The 14,746-nt window shown below is 39.7% G+C and overlaps 1 protein-coding gene across 5 annotated transcripts in view; it reads left to right on the forward strand.

Annotated features, from left to right (window-relative positions):
* The window catches only part of UIMC1 (ubiquitin interaction motif containing 1), a 140,374-nt gene that overhangs the window by 119,919 nt on the left and 5,709 nt on the right, over nt 1–14,746 (forward strand). For all 5 annotated transcript variants that reach the window (XM_057728363.1, XM_057728354.1, XM_057728388.1 and 2 more), the window contains one exon: nt 13,513–13,591. In XM_057728363.1, coding sequence (XP_057584346.1) covers nt 13,513–13,591 — 79 coding nt within the window. The remainder of the gene's footprint in view (nt 1–13,512; nt 13,592–14,746) is intronic.

Genomic DNA, 14,746 nt, shown 5'->3' on the forward strand with positions numbered 1-14,746 from the left:
GTTTATTTATTTTCTGTCTGGATGTTCTGTCCATTGGTGTAAGTGGGGTGTTAAAGTCCCCCACTATTATTGTGTTACTGTCTATTTCCCCTTTTATGGATGTTAGCATTTGCCTTATGTATTGAGGTGCTCCTGTGTTGGGTATGTAAATATTTATAATTGTTACATCTTTTTCTTGGATTGATCCCTTAATCATTATGTAGTGTCCTTCCTTATCTCTTGTAACAGTTTTTATTTTAAAGTCTGTTTTATCTGATATGAGTATTGCCACTCCAGCTTTCTTATGATTTCCACTTGCATGGAATATCTTTTTCCATCTCCTCACTTTCAGTCTGTATGTGTCCCTAGGTCTGAAGTGCGTCTCTTGTAGATAGTATACACACGGGTCTTGTTTTTGTATCCATTCAGCCAGTCTGTGTCTTTTGGTTGGAGCATTTAATTCATTTACATTCAAGGTAATTATCTATATGTGTGTTATCTATATGTGTGTTCCTATTAACTGCCATTTTCTTAATTGTTTTGGGTTTGTTTTTGTGGGTCTTTTTCTTCTCTTGTGTTTCCTATCTAGAGAAGTTCCTGTAGCATTTGTTGTAAAGCTGGTTTGGTGGTGCTGAATTCTCTAATCTTTTGCTTACTTGTAAAGCCTTTGATTTCTCCATCAAATCTGAATGAGATCCTTGCTGAGTAGAGTAATCTTTTTTTTTTAATGCAATAGATTTCTGTATATTAATTTTGTATTCTGCAACTTTTTACTTATTTATTTTTATTTATTTGTTTGGCTGCATCAGGTCTTAGTTGTGGCACGCGGGATCTTTGTTGTGGCATGCAGGATCTTTTGTTGTGGTGCACAGGCTCAGTAGTTTTGGTATGAGGGCCCTGTAGTTATGGTGTGCAGGCTTAGTCCCCAAGGCATGTGGGATCTTAGTTCCCCTACCAGGGATCAAACTCATGTCCCCTATGTTGGAAGGTGAATTCTTAACCACTGAACCACCAGGGAAGTCCCTGGGTAGAGTAATCTTGGTTATAGGTTTTTCCCTTTCATCACTTTAAATATATTCTGTCACTCCCTTCTGACCTGCAGAGTTTCTGCTGAAAAATCTACTGATAACCTTATGGGGATTCCCTTGTATGTTACTTGTTGCTTTTCCCTTGCTGCTTTTAATATTTTTTTCTTTGAATTTATTTTTTGTTAGTTTGATTAACGTGTCTTGGCATGTTTCTTCTCATGTTTATCCTGTATGGGACTCTCTGTGCTTTATGGACTTGGGTGGCCACTTCCTTTCCCTTGTTAGGGAAGTTTTCGACTATAATCTCTTTAAATATTTTCTCAGGTCTTTTCTCTTTCTCTTCTTCTGAGACCTCTGTAATTCGAATGTTGATGCATTTAATGTTGTCCCAGACGTCCCTGAAACTGTCCTCAGTTCTTTTCATTCTTTTTTTTTTATTCTGCTCCTAAGCAGTTATTTCCACCATTCTTTCTTCCAGTTTACTTATTCATTCTTCTGCTTCAGTTCTTCTGCTATTGCTTCCTTCCAGTGTGTTTTTAATTTCAGTTATTGTGTTGTTCAACTAAAGAACTGTTTGTTCTTTAGTTCTTCTATGTCCTTATTAAACATTTCTTATATTTTCTCAATCCGTGCCTCCATTCTATTTCCGAGATTTTGGATCGTCTTTACTATCATTACTCTTAATTCTTTTTCAGGTAGGTTGCCTATTTCCTCTTCATTTATTTGGCCTTGTAGGTTTTTACCTTGCTCCTTCGTCTGTTACATACTTTTTTTGTTGTCTCATTTTTTGGGGGGGGGGGAGCTTTGTTCCCATCTTGCTGGTTGTTTGGCCTGAGGCATCTAGCACTGGAGTTTGTAACCAGCTGGGTAGAGCTGGGTCTTAGTGCTGAGATGAGGACCTCCAGGAGACGTCACACTGGTCTGAGGTTCTCTGTTAGTCCAGCAGTTTGGAGTTGGTGCTTCCACCACAGGAGCTCAGGCCCAACACCCAGTCTGGGAACCAAGATCCTGCAAGCCGCATGGTGCAACAGGGAAAAAAGAAGGCAACAAACAAAAGGAGCAGAACAATAACAAGGAATAATAAATAAAGTAAAATTAGAAATGTAAAAATAAATATTAGAAAAAAATATAAATGAAGCATCAACAAGGCAAAAGAGAACCACAACAGGAAAAAAATTGAGGGGGGGAGGAAAGGCCAGAAAAGGCCTTGGCAGGAGGCATGGGGCCTTGGCTCAGGACCTGCACAGATGGAAAGGGTCCTGGGGGTTAGGGTAGAGTGGGAGGGCTTAGGCTTAGTGTGGCTAGATGGGGCCCCAGAGGGTGGAGGTTCAGGCACAGGACCCCAGCAGGCTTGCTGGGACCTGAGTGGGTGGGGGAAATGCTGGCCACATTCCCTTCTGATCCCCTGATCCCTGAAGGTCTTTCCCTGTCCCCTCTGATCCCCTCACTGTGAGTGGGCCCCTCTGGAAGTGGAAACCCTTCCCCTCCCCCAGCCGCCCCTCAAGGATGCTGGTCCCGTCCCACCTCCACTTCTCCCCCCGTCCCTTCCCCCACATCCTACCCAGTTGCATGGGGGTTCTTCCCACCCCCTTAGGTGCCCGAGGTCCCCCACCAGCACCTTGTAGGTGCCCTAGTTGTGAGGAGATGGGAACTCCACGTCCTCCTACTCTTCTGTCTTGACTCCGCTACCCATGGTATTCTGTTTTAAACTGTAATTTTTGGAAACTTCTATTTTAATTTGAGACTGGATCAGATTGTTTAGATTTTTTTTTGACAAGAGTAGTTCATAGATGGTATTATATATTTCATATTGCATCAGATTGTGAGAAACATACTATCTGGTTATCTTTCTTTTATGATGTTAAGATTGATTAGTGGGATCAACATAATCCATCCATTAGAAAGTCCAGCTTTCAACTAATAGTCATTGATGATTGTTGCCCAGATCTGTTATTTCATTAAGGGTGTCTTGATATTTAAGTAATTTTTTTAAATTATAAAAGTGGCATATGCTCATTGAAAAAAATTGGCAAGATAGAAAGATGATATACTACCCCCTAATTCCCTTGCCCCAATTGCAGTTAATATTTTGGCTTATTTCTTTTCATTCTTTATTTTGAATTTCTGCATAACATTTCATTCTGTAGTTGAACACTAGGTTGTTTACAATTTTCATTGTTATAAATAATGCTTTGATAAAATATCTTTGTCTTATGATCTTACGTAAATGCAGGTGATTTCCTTAGAGTAGATTCACAAATTTTAATTTATGGGTCAGAAAATATGAATTACTTTAAAGTTTTATATATATATATATATATATATTCACACTGCTTAAATAAAAATGGCAGCTGTTAAAGAAAAAGATTGTACAATAAATATTATGCACAAGTACTCACAGGAACTAGACAAGTGACTGTTTTTCTAAGGCCTCTAAATTATTCAATACCTCATAGATTGAGGAATTTTGTTCATAAAAATATAATACTTGTAGACCCTTTATTTCTATATCCTAAGTAGGAATTGCATGGTTTAAGGATCTTTATCAGTATTAATTCTTTCCTTTAAGTCTCAGGGTGGTGGGGGTACTGCCAAGCATATTCTTATATAAGCACTTTTGTCTTGTATGTAAAAGTGTTGAGGAAACCAAGCTAACACTTCAAATGCAGAAGTCAGCCACAGCAGCGGTCAAGAGCTCAGCATTCAAGTGTACGTTCTTCAGAAAGCAAGCTTATCTCTAAATTTGAAAGGAAATTGCTACAACTTGAGTAAGGACAGGGCGCCTAAGTGGCTTCTCTGCAACAAAGAGGGCAGTGTTGTATCGTGGTCTTAACTTTGGAGTCTAACAGACTTGGAATCATATCTTAGCTCAGGTAAATACAGGATCGAAGCCTTTGAGCCTTTATTTGTTCATCTCTTCATTGGACCCAGTGATGCCTGCCTTTTTTAGGGTTGCTTATACTTAGGAAGTACCAGCATAGTCATTAGGATTTTTTAGTTAGAAGCTATTACTGGTAGAATAAGTCTGGTACCTGAGAGAACAAGAATTTGTTTATCGAATGGAATGAGGCAGATAGGGTGTTTTTATTTCAAGAGCATTTCAAATCAAGCTCTAAAGACATTTTCATCTAAGTTATGAAAATATTCTGTTGTTCTTAAAGCCAAGAAAAGATTCCACCAATCTTGTGACTAAGAAACTACCTTGCCAAATTGATTCGTTAAATATACATTTATATTGAGTGTCAGTTTTATGCCAGGAATGTAGAATACTGAAGTGATTAAGAGACAGTCTGCTGAGGGAAGTAAATAAGTAAAGTAATAATTAGAATGTTGTGTGAGAAATGCTATGATGTGTGCACATAGGTTCCTGTTCAGGTGTAGAGATTAAGGCCTTCTTGGGTCAGGGAAGGCTTCCTGGGTACTGCCAGCTGGTAATATTGGGCCTAAGTTATTCTTGGAACAGTATGGAAGATAGACTAGAGGGATTGAGCTTAGAAACAAGGAGACAGCTAATGAAGCAGTGTCATGGGAGTGGACAGATTTGAGAATCTTTTGGTGAGAGAATCAGTGAAACTTTGTGACTAAGGGTCAGGATGAATGCAGGCAATTTTGACTTAGGTGTCTGGCTGAGCCCACTTAGCACTTACAATTCAGTGGGGTGGGGGGGAGTCTTTTCAAGAAATGGTGCTGGGACAAATTAATATCCACATGCAAAGGAAGAAGTTGAACCTCTGCCACACACCATATGCAAAAAATGTATTGAAGACCTAAATGTAAGTGCTAAACTATAAAGCTCTCTCTGGGGTAAAGTTTAAAAATTTTTTTAGCAGTTACTTTTAAAATTTTCTTTTCTTTTCTTTTATTTATTTATGCATCCCACCATGCATCATGTTGGATCTTAGATCCCTAACCACGAAGCAGGGACTCTTTACCAGTGGACTGCCAGGGAAGTACCTAGAGGTAAATTTTCTTGACCTTAGATTTGACAGTGGATTCTTAGATATGACACCAAAAGCACAAGCAACAAAAGAAAAAAATAGATAAATTGGACTCCATCAAAATTGAAACTGTTGTGCACCAAAGAACACTATCAAGAAAGTGAGAAGAAAACCTACAGAATAGGAGAAAACATAAATCATATATCTGATAAGGGTCTAGATTTCAAAATACTTACAGAAATCTTACCCCTTAACAACAAAAACGACTCAAGTAAAACAAGACTTGTGTAGACCTTTTCCCTAAGAATATATACAAATGGCCAGCAAGCACATGAAAATTTGATCAGCATAATTAGTCATTAAGGAAATGAGTCAAAACCATGAGATACCACTTCATCCCCACTAGAATGGCTATTTTAAAAAATGAAAATAACAAGTGTTGGTAAAAATGTGGAGAAATTGGAACCCCGTTACACTGTTGGTGTGAATGTAAAATGGTGCAGCTGCTATGGGGAAAAAAAGGAATGAAATGCTGTTACATACTACAATATGGATGAAAACATAAGTTAAATGAAAGAAATCAGTCACAAAAGCCCACATATTGTATGACTCCATTTATAAGACATGCCCAGAATAGACAAATCCATAAAGACAGAAAGCAGATTAGTGGTTGCCTGGGGCTGGGGGTTTGGGGAGAAAGGGACAATGACTGCTAATGGGAACTGGTTTCTTTTTTGGTTAATGAAAATGTGATAAAATTGGTTGTGGTGATAGTTGCACAACTCTGTGAATATACTAAGAATGTACTGAGAACCGTGAACTATAATTCAGTGAATTATATATAATATGTAATTTTATTTCAATAAAGGTATTAGATTGAAACAAAAAAGAATAGTGATAGCAAGTCAGGATAGATATTGAAAGTTTGAGGATAGCAGAGAAGATGTGAAACCATCTCTGGGAGTGTAGAACAGTAAACTGACTATGGAGACATATTAGTTTTGCTAGGCTGTACTGAGGAGCTGCTTGAGGTTTTTGGTCTTAAATATAATGTGAGCGGAGTCAGCACTGTTGTGCTGCTTAGGTAGGGACACATAATAGGTGGAGAATAGGATTTAACCAAAATTGGGTTTTGCCAGGGAGTACAGTAGAAATTAGAAGTAAGTTGAGAAAATATTTAGGGGAATGGTTGGTAGACTAACCATGATATCTAAGTTAGGTAAGAAGGAAGGTGAGGACATGACAGAATGATGGGCAATGAAAAGGTGATAGCCTGAAATTAGGCGTCCTAGTAGGGCTGAAGGATCATTGGAGTTAGGGTATTAGAAGGAGTGAGTTGGAAAAGATAGGTGGTGGTGATCTTGGAAGTGGCATCATTATTATTGACAGGCTCAGTCAGGGTTCCTCACTGGAACCACAGAACACAGAAGATGAATCAGATGTTTTCCTTACTTCTCCCAAGGATGGTACATAACTGATTGGTACTGTTCTAGTATGCAGAGGACAGAGGTTAATGAATTACATACAATGGATGCCTGAGGGCATTAGGCTTGCTTCTCTCTCAGAATCCCACTTGAGAAAGGCTGAGATGGTATGATCCATGGGAGCTGATAGTCAAAAGGTAAAGGAAGTGAGAGGACCAGTATTGAATGAATCATAGCTTAGGCTGAACTACAAAAACTGCAACTTTCATATTCTTCGGGCTAATATGTAGATACTAAAATCACCAAGAATGATGGCAAGAGTGCAGAAAGAAAGACAGCAAGTGATATGTTAAAATTTTCAATGAATGGCCAGGAAAGGAGGTGGGGTGGGTGACCAGGAGGATAATAGATGACTTCTTGAAGGTAGAGTAGCAGGGGTAGCGGGATGGTTTGTACTTCAAACTAGGTTTTTCCAGTAGTCTGAAAGCAACAATAAGGAATAAGAGGATATTTACCCCACCTCCAGCTCAGTGGTTACTGTGTTGTAAGGAAGAAGAAACAGCCAGTACTTGAGAAGGTATAAGGAGAAGCAGTACCCTCAGAGGATAGCCATCTTTCAGTCAGAGCAAGAAGATTAAGAGAACTTTCAGAGAGAAGCTTCAGAATGTTGAAGATTTTTTTTGATCGCTGACCTCAATTTCAGAGGACAGAGTCATTTTGAGAGTAAGAGTGGGGGACTGAGTCATATTAGAAAAGTGGCCCCAGTTGACAGATTAGAGTCATGTGGGGATGAGAATCTAGGTGATGAGAGATGCCATGGGAAGCTTGAATTTCTTGGGGGTGTCCAGGCTAAGCAGATTTAAGGCAAGATATGATTAGTCCTGGTTATATCTTAAAGGAGCAGTGCTAGTCAGTGGAACTGTCTGCAGTAACAGAAATGTTCTATATTGGTAGGCTCAAACATGGTAGCCACTAGTCATATGTGGCTATTGAACACTTGAAATGTAACTCATGTGACTGAAGAGCTGAATGTTAATTTACGTTTAATTCTAATTAAGATTTAAATTTAAATAGCCACATGTTTCAGAATGGTAGATAATGGTTAGTTTTACTGATAGCCTTTTTATTAGGACTTGTCTCTTAGGGAAGGCTGGCAACACTGAGGCAGGCAACATGCAGGTGGAGCAGGCCTTCCCTATTTCCTCTAACATCCCACTGAGAAAGGGCTAAGCTGGAGGATTGGTAGTCTTAGCAAGAACGTAAACAACTCTGTGGCCTCCCATTATATTCTGCTGATGTGGTTTCGAGGTTGAGGGAGACAAACTGAGACTAACCACTGTCGTTCTGCCAGATCTCTCTTCTTTGTGTATATAATATGCACTTAATTCAAGGAGCCACTGTCTTCACTGTTTACAGTTCAAAGCCATGTGTTTTTATTTTTTTATTAAAAAAATTTTTTTTTCTTTTTTAGCTCTTATTGGAATATAATTGCTTTACACTGTTGTGCCAGTTTCTGCTATACACCAAAGTGAATCAGCTGTATTTATACATATATCCCCATATCCCCTCCCTCCCACGACTCCTTCCCACCCTCCCTATCCCACCCCTCTAAGTCATCACCCATCATCGAGTTGATCTCCCTGTGTTATGCAGCAGCCTCCCACTAGCTATCTGTTTTACATTTGGTAGTGTATATGAGTCAGTGCTACTCTCTCACTTCGTCCCAGCTTCCCCTTCAGGCCCCCCTCCCCTTTTATTTTTGATTGTTTATTTGCTTTTGGTTTTGAAAATAAGTGTGCTGCTGTTTGCATAGTATTGGTAATTGCTCTGTAATGCTTTGGTTATTTACTTGTTCATTCTGTTTGTACAAATTAGTATGGGAACCACTTAAGACTAAGACCTAACCCAAATTATAGACAAGCTGGTAGGTGTTGCTTCTAAAGATGGGCTTAAATCTTTGGATAAGGCTAAGAAGTAAATATGGAAGACTAATAATAAGAATTATATAATAATAAACAACTAATGTTATCTGAATGCTTTCTGTGGGCTGAACATTCTTACAACTTATTTGGATTATTTGCTGTGATCTTTACCAGAATCCATGAGGATAGATACTATTATGTCATTTTGTGGGTAACTCTCCTGATATTCAGAGAGCTTAAGTAACTTGCCTAAGGCAACACAGCTAGTAGACTCTCAGCTTAGAGACCATTTTGTCCAACTGTGAAGGTGGTGCACGTTATTCCACTGTGTACTGCTGCTTCTTTGTATCTTAACAGTGCCAAGCCACGTCTGAAGTGCAGTTCCTTAGGGCACTTTCCATGCTGTGGTGTATAAAGGCCTGAGTTAATGGTTGTAGGTTGTAGGCTCTCTCAGCTCTCACTGATATCCCTCCTTTCTGTTTTGTTTACCTTGCCCAGATAGTTGCTTTCCTGGTAGTTGTCCTCAGACTCCATTGTTCCCCTTTTGAACTTGTTGGATGTTGTCACCAACAACTAAGTTTTTGGATTTGTTTCATCCTGAATTCTCTGCCTGCAGCTTGTTGAAATGGCTCTCTCAACAGTCATAAACCAGAGTAGGAGACTCCTTTAGAGCCACTTACACCTTTCTGTTTCTTTGCAGGGGCAGTAGTTTTTAAAGGAATAGCTGCAAAGCCCTGTCCTGTCTGCTCTGATCATAGCATTTAATAATAGAATTAGCATATAATTCTCAGCCATCTGCCAAGACTCTTTTCCACCTGCCCGCTTAACCACTTATCACTTTTTCTCTTCCCATCCTTTACCCTCTTATTTCCCAGGAGAGGCAGCCTACTCTTATAGAATAACATATATTTCTTTAAAGTCAGGGTCATATTGCATTCTTTGTATTAGGTTTCTTTCTCTTTTTTTCAGCTGCTTTGGGTCTTCGTTGCTGCACACAGGCTTTCTCTAGTTGCAGTGAGTAGGAGCTACTCTTCATTGTGGTGCGCAGGCTTCTCAGTGCTATGGCTTCTCTTGTTGCTGAGTATGGGCTCTAGGCGTGAAGGGTTCAGTAGTTGCAGCATGCAGGCTCAGTAGTTGAGGCACTCGGGCCCTAGAGCGCGCGGGCTTCAATAGTTGTGGTGCACAGGCTCTGGAGTGTAGGCTCAGTAGTTGTGGTGCACGGACTTAGTTGCTCCGCGGCATGTGGGATCTTCCCAGATCAGGGCTCGAACCCATGTCCCCTGTGTTGGCAGGTGGATTCTTAACCACTGCGCCACCAGAGACGTCCCTGTGCTATGTTTGTTGTTGTCTTAGCTTTTTTTTTTTGTTTTTTGTTTTTTTGTGGCGCACGGGCTTAGTTGCTCCGTGGCATGTGGGATCTTTCTGGAGCAGGGATCAAACCCGTGTCCCCTGCATTGGCAGGCAGATTCTCAACCACTGTGCCACATAGGAAGCCCCGTTGTCTTAGCTTTGTGATCTTTGTCAGTTTATTTCATCATCTATAAAATACAGATAGTGATATGTGCCTTGCAGCCGGACCATTGTAATAAGGATTAGAGGTTATGTCTGGTAAGTCCCTGGCACAGAGAAGGTTCTCATAAAACAAGAGCCGTTTTTCCCCATGAATCCATTGCCGTGATTTAAATTGACAAGTATTTATTAGCATCTAATCTATGCTAGACTCTGCTGGGGATGGTGAGGAGATCAAAACAAAACCCAGAATCTCTCAATTAGGAAGGTTGCATGATGTAGAAAGGAGACTGACATATAAACAAATAACAGAAATGTGCTAGGTGCAGAGGTATATATAAAGTGCTGTAAGCAATTAATTCCTTTTCCAGTCCTGTCTGTGGAGTGGTTTCCAAGTATTTCTTTTGGAAAAACACTTGGTAGTCAAGATGGGGAACAAAATGGAAAGAGAGAGGGGGGGGGGAAAACAACCCTTAAAGGTTTCTGTAATATGAGATGCCAACACTTTAAGAATTGATTTCAGCAAGGCACTTGATAAAATCTCTTATAAAGTCCTTGTACATAAGATGGAGAAATGTGGGCTGGCTGATAGGAGATGGATTTTGAAGGTGGTTATACAACTATGTCCAGGATGTTTTTCTCCTGCGGTACTTTATTTTTACTTATAAAATCTCTGGTTTGGAGGGAACCTTAAAAATAGATCATCTACTCTAACTTGTACCTAAGGCCTCACTATTACCTGGTCTCTTTTTCTCCCTTTGAATTTTTTTTTTCATACCCGTGACATTTATTTTGTAACTGGAAGTTTGTATTTCTTAATCTCCCTCACCTATTTCTCTCCTCTCCCCACCACTCCCCACCCTTGGCAACTACCTGTTTGTTCTCTGTATCTACAATTCTTTTTCTGTTTTGTTATGTTTGTTCATTTGTTTTACTTTTTAGATTCCACATATAAGTGAAATCATATAGTATTTGTCTTTCTCTGTCTGACTTATTTCACTTAGCGTAATACCCTCTAGGTCCATCCATGTTGTCACAAATGGCAAGATTTTTTTTTTAATGCCTGAGTAATATTTTATTGTATACATATATATCACTTCTTCTTTATCCGTTCATCTGTTGATGGACACCTGGGTTGCTTCAATATTTTGGCTGTTGTAAATAAGCTGCAGTGAACATAGGAGTGCATATATCTTTTCGAATTAGTGTTTTCATTTCCTTCAGGTAAATACTAGCAGTTTTAATTTTCAATTCAACAGTAAAGAAAACTATATAATAAAAAATATGCCTACCTCCTCTTCCAGTCCCCAGGTGTCCCGGTCATCCTTCCCAGAGACGAGACATTATTACTAGTTGCTTCTGTGTGTGATCATGTTTTATTATATGTATCTCTTTACACTTTGTATTATAGTTATTTGAGTGTATGTGCTGTCTCCCTTAGTAAATTATAAGCTGCTTGAGAGCAAGGACCATGCCTCATAATTTCCTGTATCTCCCCAAATTTACTTGCACATTGAAGATTCTCAATAAATATTTGCTTGATTAAGTATTTGAAGGAAATTTGGACTAGGAGAAGACAGGCTTCTCTGGTAACATGCCACTGTTTTCTGTGAAGTTGGCCATATCATTTACAATTATTTTTCCCCAGTGACTTGGATGAGGATGTAGAAAGCATGTTTGTCATATATGCAGATGACACAAAGCTGGAAGAGAGAGCTGATAACATCAGATGACAGAATCAAGACTTCGGATGATCTCAACAGACGGGAATGTTCAACTGGAAAGAACAGGGATAAATATAAAGTCCTGTTAAAGGAGAAACATACCCAACAACTTAGTTACCCAAGTATAGGATTAGGAGACCTGTCTTAACATTTTTGAAGATGATTTGAGGGGAATAGGGGATAGATCTAATTGCCTTTAAGCTCAGTCTAAGCCAGTAGAATACCAGGATTGTCAATAAAGTAAACACAGCCTTGGCTGAATTAGTAGAATATGAGTCTTGATGAGAAAGCTTGTGGTTCTTATGTTCTCTTTACTGGTCAGACTGCTTGTTGGAATATTGGGTCTATTTTGGGGTGCCACACATATAAAAGACTGACAAATTGGGGTGTATGTAGAGTAGGTGAACTAGGAAGATAAAACATGAGTATGGGAATCAGACAGATGTGGACTCTGTCCTGGGTTCTTCTAACTAGTTGTGATAGCTTGGCAAAGTCAATTCCTTTGAGTTTATTTTCATACCTTTAAAACAGGACAGAATAATAATATCAATCTCTGGAGGATCATTAAAAGGATTAGAGCTACCATACGCCCTCAAAAGGTTCTGCGATCCAAGTCTTACTAGCGATTGGCTTAATGACTAGATACAGTACCTATGTTTTGAAGGTGGTTACATTTTAGTGAGTCAGACAACTGAGTAGAACCAAGATTGTAATGCAGCTTGTTAAGTATTCAGAGAGCTGACTTGTGGAAAAGAAGGTAAACTTATTCATACAGTCCCCAGTAAATGCAGATTGAGCCAGAATTGTTGTGTAGCAGTAGAATGAGTTTCCCTAGGAAGAACTGAATTATCCTCAGTGAATGGATATAAAGTTGAGACTGTATAATCACTTGTCCGGGATGCTTATAGAGGCATTTATATGAGTGGGAGGTTGGACTAGAAGAGTGGGTAAACTATGGCCAGCCAGGAGCCACATGTAGTGAGACATCTGTTTTTGTAAATAAAGTTTTATTGAAATATACCACACCCAGTTATTTATAATGTTGTCTGTGGCTGCCTTGCTGCTGCAATGCAGAGTTGAGTAATTGTGACAGGGACCATATGGCCTTCCAAGCCTAAAATATTTACTGTATGGTCCTGTACAGAAAAATTTTGCTAACCCCTGGTCTAGGTAGATGCTTCACAACCTAAATTATTTTGTGAACTGATAACCTTTCTAAATTCTCTGTCATGGGGATTTCAAGTGTCAGGAGGGATAAAGGCAACATTTGAAGTGAGATGGTCACAGTTCTTCCTGTTAACTTCAGGGAATGAAGGCTGGAAAACAGTTGGTTTAATTAACTTCCAAGACCTTTTAAGAGAGTATGATTCTATAAACAGACACCTTTTGGTATGAGAAAAGCATCTGTATGCCACTTGGGCTAAAGCTGTCTGTACCTACTAGAATTAGGAGGTGGTCCTAGTGTAGTGGAAAAGATTGGTTGTGTTAACTGTTCTGAGCTCTGGTTTTCTCACTTGTCAATGGAACACTTTCCAGGGATTTGTAAAGATTGGAGCTAATGTGGGCACTCAGATGCAGCTATCATTGCTATATATCATAAAACATCTTATAAGAGTGTGTGTCACATCGGACAGAATTTTTATTGGGAAAATATGAATCCTTCCCCCTAGTGCTGCAGGTTAGGGTAGTATACAAAAACCTTTCTTGGTGTGGATTAGATCTTTAGATCTAATGGCAAATAGAGGAAAAATAGATCTCATTAGCAAATATGGGAATATCTTGCAGTTGGCAGTTTCAGTCCATATCATGCAAGTAATAATCTCTATACTAGAGAGGCAGAAGTTTCCCAGACAGTCACCTCTCCCAGTGGAAGAGGATTTTAAACTTTTCTTCTTCCGATACATTTTGTCTTTTATAATTAGAGGCTACTGCCAACTAACAGTTTTTCTTTTTTTGTTTTGTTTGTTTTCTTCTTTTTTTGTTGAAAGTGTTGACTCGGAGACAGAAAGAGGCCAAGAGCAAGAGTGACAGTGGGACAGCTGGTGAGACTTCCCTGGACATTGACAAGTAAGTAGGTATGCCGTGTTTACGGGGCTCTTGCTTAACACATACCATTGCTTAGACTGAAGAAGAGACCAGTTCCTCTCTTACCCTGGGTTTCTTTGGCCTGACAATCACTTCGTTGCTTTAATGCTTGAATTTCTTTTTCGTATTCCCAGTTTATATCAGATAGGTGGCCTCTGTATTCCCTTTTGTTACTCTGAAAAGACCCTGCCACCCACTCCACTTCCACATTGCTCTTAGCTTTCTATTTTCTTTGAGTTTGCATGTCGGTGTTTGGTGCTTTGGAGAAGCAGTGAGCTATTTTGCAATGTAATGGTAAGAAGGTGAGTTGCAAGAAGTTGGGCAATATTGAAGACTTCCTTGGGTTGTGGGTTGCAGCTTGACTAAGAAAGCACATTCATTCCAAGGGGAGGCAGAGGCAAGAGGGAGGTCAGGTATAAGTATTGCCTCCTGAAAGTAGAGACACCACCAGCAATACATTAGAGCAGTTAGTCATTAGAAACATTTATCTTTGAAACACAGATCTTAGGACTTCTCTGGTGGCGCAGTGGTTAAGAATACACCTGCCAGTGCAGGGGACACAGGTTCGAGCCCTTGTCTGGGAAGATCCCACATGCCACGGAGCAACTAGCCCATGCGACACAACTACTGAGCCTGCACTCTAGAATCCACAAGCCACAACTACTGAAGACCAAGCGCTCTAGGACCTGTGTGCTGAAACTACTGAAGCCCATGTGCCTAGAGCCTGTGCTCTGGAACAAGAAAAGCCACCGCAGTGAGAAGGCCGCGCAACGACATGTAGCCCCCGCTCCCTGCAACTAGAGAGAAAGCCATGCATAGCAACAAAGATCCAATGCAGCCAAAAGTAAATAATAAGAAAACTTCAAAAAAAGAAAGAAACACAGATCTTATCTTAGACCCTAAATTTCATGGCTGCCGTCCTTAATCCAGTTGAGCAGAGCTGATCTACTTTTGGAATCCTGATGTCATGCAGACATTCTTCTAGAACTATATTCATCACATTATTGCAGTAATTTTTTTTCTTTCATTTTTGACATTTCTGTCTCCCTGGCTAGGCTGTGAGTTCTTTGAAGGCAGATACTTGCTTTCATTCATGTTTATATCCCCGGCATCTAATAAAATGTGTGTGAGACAGCA

This window comes from Hippopotamus amphibius, chromosome 1 (genome assembly GCF_030028045.1).
Source record: "Hippopotamus amphibius kiboko isolate mHipAmp2 chromosome 1, mHipAmp2.hap2, whole genome shotgun sequence".
Classification (NCBI taxonomy): domain Eukaryota; kingdom Metazoa; phylum Chordata; class Mammalia; order Artiodactyla; family Hippopotamidae; genus Hippopotamus; species Hippopotamus amphibius.